The 2802-nt window shown below is 59.2% G+C and overlaps 1 protein-coding gene across 1 annotated transcript in view; it reads right to left on the reverse strand.

Moving 5' to 3' along the window:
- Positions 1-526, reverse strand: part of FOXL1 (forkhead box L1) — a 1094-nt gene extending 568 nt beyond the window's left edge. The window contains exon 1 of the mRNA XM_026092035.1: positions 10-526. Coding sequence (XP_025947820.1) covers positions 10-526 — 517 coding nt within the window. The remainder of the gene's footprint in view (positions 1-9) is intronic.
- Positions 527-2802: the final 2276 nt, after the last annotated feature.

Consider the following 2802-nt stretch of genomic DNA (forward strand, 5'->3'; position numbering starts at 1 on the left):
TCTGGGCGCCCGGGCTGCCCCGGAGCCGCTTGGGCTCCTCCGGGCGGCCGCCCAGCCCCGGCCGCCTGCCCTCCTCGGGGGCCGCGCCGCCCCTCGCCTCCGGCGCCCCCGCCGCTTTGGGCTTCCTCTTCCTCCGCCGGTAATTGCCGTTCTCGAACATGTCCAGGCAGCGGGGGTCCAGGGTCCAGTAGCTGCCCTTGCCCGGTCGGCCCTTCTCGCGGGGCACCTTGATGAAGCAGTCGTTGAGCGAGAGGTTGTGGCGGATGCTGTTCTGCCAGCCCTGCTTGTTGTCGTGGTAGAAGGGGAAGCGGTCCATGATGAACTGGTAGATGCCGCTGAGGGTCACCTTCTGCTCCGGAGCCTCCTTGATGGCCATGGTGATGAGGGCGATGTAGCTGTACGGGGGCTTCTGCGGGGGGTCCTGCCGGGAGAGCACGCTGCTGGAGGCGAAGCCCAGCGCCGCGGGGAGATACACCATGGAGGAGCTGCCCATGGGCGAGAGGTGGCTGCTGTAAATGTGGCTCATCGCGGATGGGCTTTTAGCTCCGGGTCTTCCCCCTCGGAGCGGGGAGAAGGGACAGGGCACGGCAGGAACCCGGGGAGAGTCCACCAGGGAGCTATTTGTGCTAGCTCAGATCCCAGCCCTGCCTGAACGAGCTCGCTCTGCCTCTGTCCCTGCTTCATAGCTCTTAAAAAAAAAAAAAAAAAGTTAAATAATTGTTGTAAGTTTGCTATTATATGTTGACTTAGCACTGGAAAATAAATTGTCTCTGATAAACAGTCGTTTGTGTTCTCAGCCCACCCACATTAATTAAAATTTCATTGCTACAAAACTCCAAGCTCTCTCCACGTGTCTTGCTGGTACCAGCCAATGGTCTCCGGGTTATTCCTTCATTTGTTTATAGAATTAGTCTGTTGATAAGTCTGCCCACCCAAGTCGAATCAAGCTGTGTTTATTTGGAAAAATTTCCGGGCACCCAATATATAAACGCACTGATCTGATGTTTGAAATATCACGTCCACCCCTTGACGCTGTAAGCACACACAGCAGAGCAGGATGTACACTGCTGGAGCTCGGGGAGGAACGGGCAAGGCAACCCTGGAGGAAAAGAGGGGTATTAAACACCCCCCCCAAAAAAAAAAAAAAAGAGAGAGAGAAGGAGATCGATCAGAAGAGAAGCAAGCGCTGGGACAGGGATGATGCGCAGGGAGAAAAGAAGCGGGGCCTGTTTCTGTCCTAGGGGAAGGGTTATTTTTTTGGGGGGGGGAGGTCCAGGTGCCGGTGGCCGAGGTGTGCAGCCAGCGGGAGCCGGTGGCAGCGGAGCGGCCGGAGGGGAGGCCGAGCCCCGGCGGGGCGAAGCGGGGGCTCCGCGGCAGCCGCGGGCGAGGCTGGCGGCGCAGGCCGGGCTCTGCCGGGGGGAGGCTCCCGGGGTGCAGCGAGCTTCGTGAAAGGGGAATTTGGCAGGCGCTGGGAGGAGGGTCAGTATTTGTGAATGCGGGCCTGTTGCTTTATATTATGTACTTTCCTGTTTATAACAAGGAGGGGGATTATAACAACTTTACAAGTGCACACAGCTGGCCGGTGCTTACATTAGGAATTTGTGATGCTCTTTTTCTGTATAAACGTCCAGGTTTGGGGCTGTGTTTTCTGTTGTTGGTTTGGGCTTTTTTTTTTTTTTTAATTTACTGATGTAACAGTTTTGATCCGAGGCCCGAGGGATTCCGATTCGGCTGGAGGTGTCTCCCCAGGCCCAGGAGGCTCGGTGGGGCGCTGCGTTAGACCCCCTTAGCTCCTGCCCGTGGAGCATCACCTCCCTCGGGGAGGGAAGAAGAGGGCTGGGGCAGGGGGGGGGATCCCCCGTGTATAAGGCCGTGGAAATAAAGCACGAGGCGTTTCCTGGAGGTCGTGGGTGAGCCGGGCTCCTTTCAGGAGAGGGACCGCCAGCTCTGAAGCTGCCGCCGTCCCTGGTTGTTCAAGGAGGGCACCAGGGATGCAGGTCTGGCAGGGCCTGATGCAGAGGATGGGGGCTCCAGCACCCTCTTGTGAGCCTTCTTCATCCTCCCTGCCCGAAGGACTGTCCTCCTTCAGAGAGAAATAATCCGTCACTACAGCTGCTCGCCCGCACGTAGCTGCCACGGTGGGATTTTTACCTGGAAGGGAAGAGGTAAAAGCCGGGTTCGGAGTGTCTCTCAGCACGCCCCGGCCTCGGCGATGCCCTCCTGGGACCTCCCTGGAGGCTCCCCTTCCTCCCAGCTGACCGTCAGCTTTCTTGCCCGTTTCTGCTCCTATCCCTCCATTTTCCGAGTAATCCAGCGGGCGAGGACGTTTAACCCCTGGGGTAAAAAACAGCGTGACTGCTTTGGAGCTGCAAATGGTTTCTAATTGCTTTAGGACACCATGCGTACACATGAAATACAGAGGGGGTGTGTACGGAGGTCTCTTCTCCACGAGGGGCTGGGGGAATCTCTCCGCTCACTGGCTCATCTCAGGCAGGAGGAAACAAATCCAGCCCCGTTAACACCGCCCATGCCGGTAACGCCGCATCCGCCCCCCCCCCGCCCCCCCGGTGCAGACACCCGCCGGCCGCCCGGACCTGCCGCCTCCCCCAGGACCCACCCGGCGTGCGATAAACGCAATAAAACCTCAAGTAAAACAAAGCGGGAGGCGGAAGGAGGGCCTGGGGCCGCCCGTCGCCTCGGCAGCCCCCCGGCAGCATCCCCTCGCCCAGGAGGGATGAGGCAGAGCCCAGCTCTGCTCACTCGTCCGACACCAAGCCGGCACCCTCAAGGCAGCCTGTGAAC

This window comes from Apteryx rowi, unplaced genomic scaffold (assembly GCF_003343035.1).
Source record: "Apteryx rowi isolate R43461 unplaced genomic scaffold, aptRow1 scaffold_94, whole genome shotgun sequence".
NCBI lineage: Eukaryota > Metazoa > Chordata > Aves > Apterygiformes > Apterygidae > Apteryx > Apteryx rowi.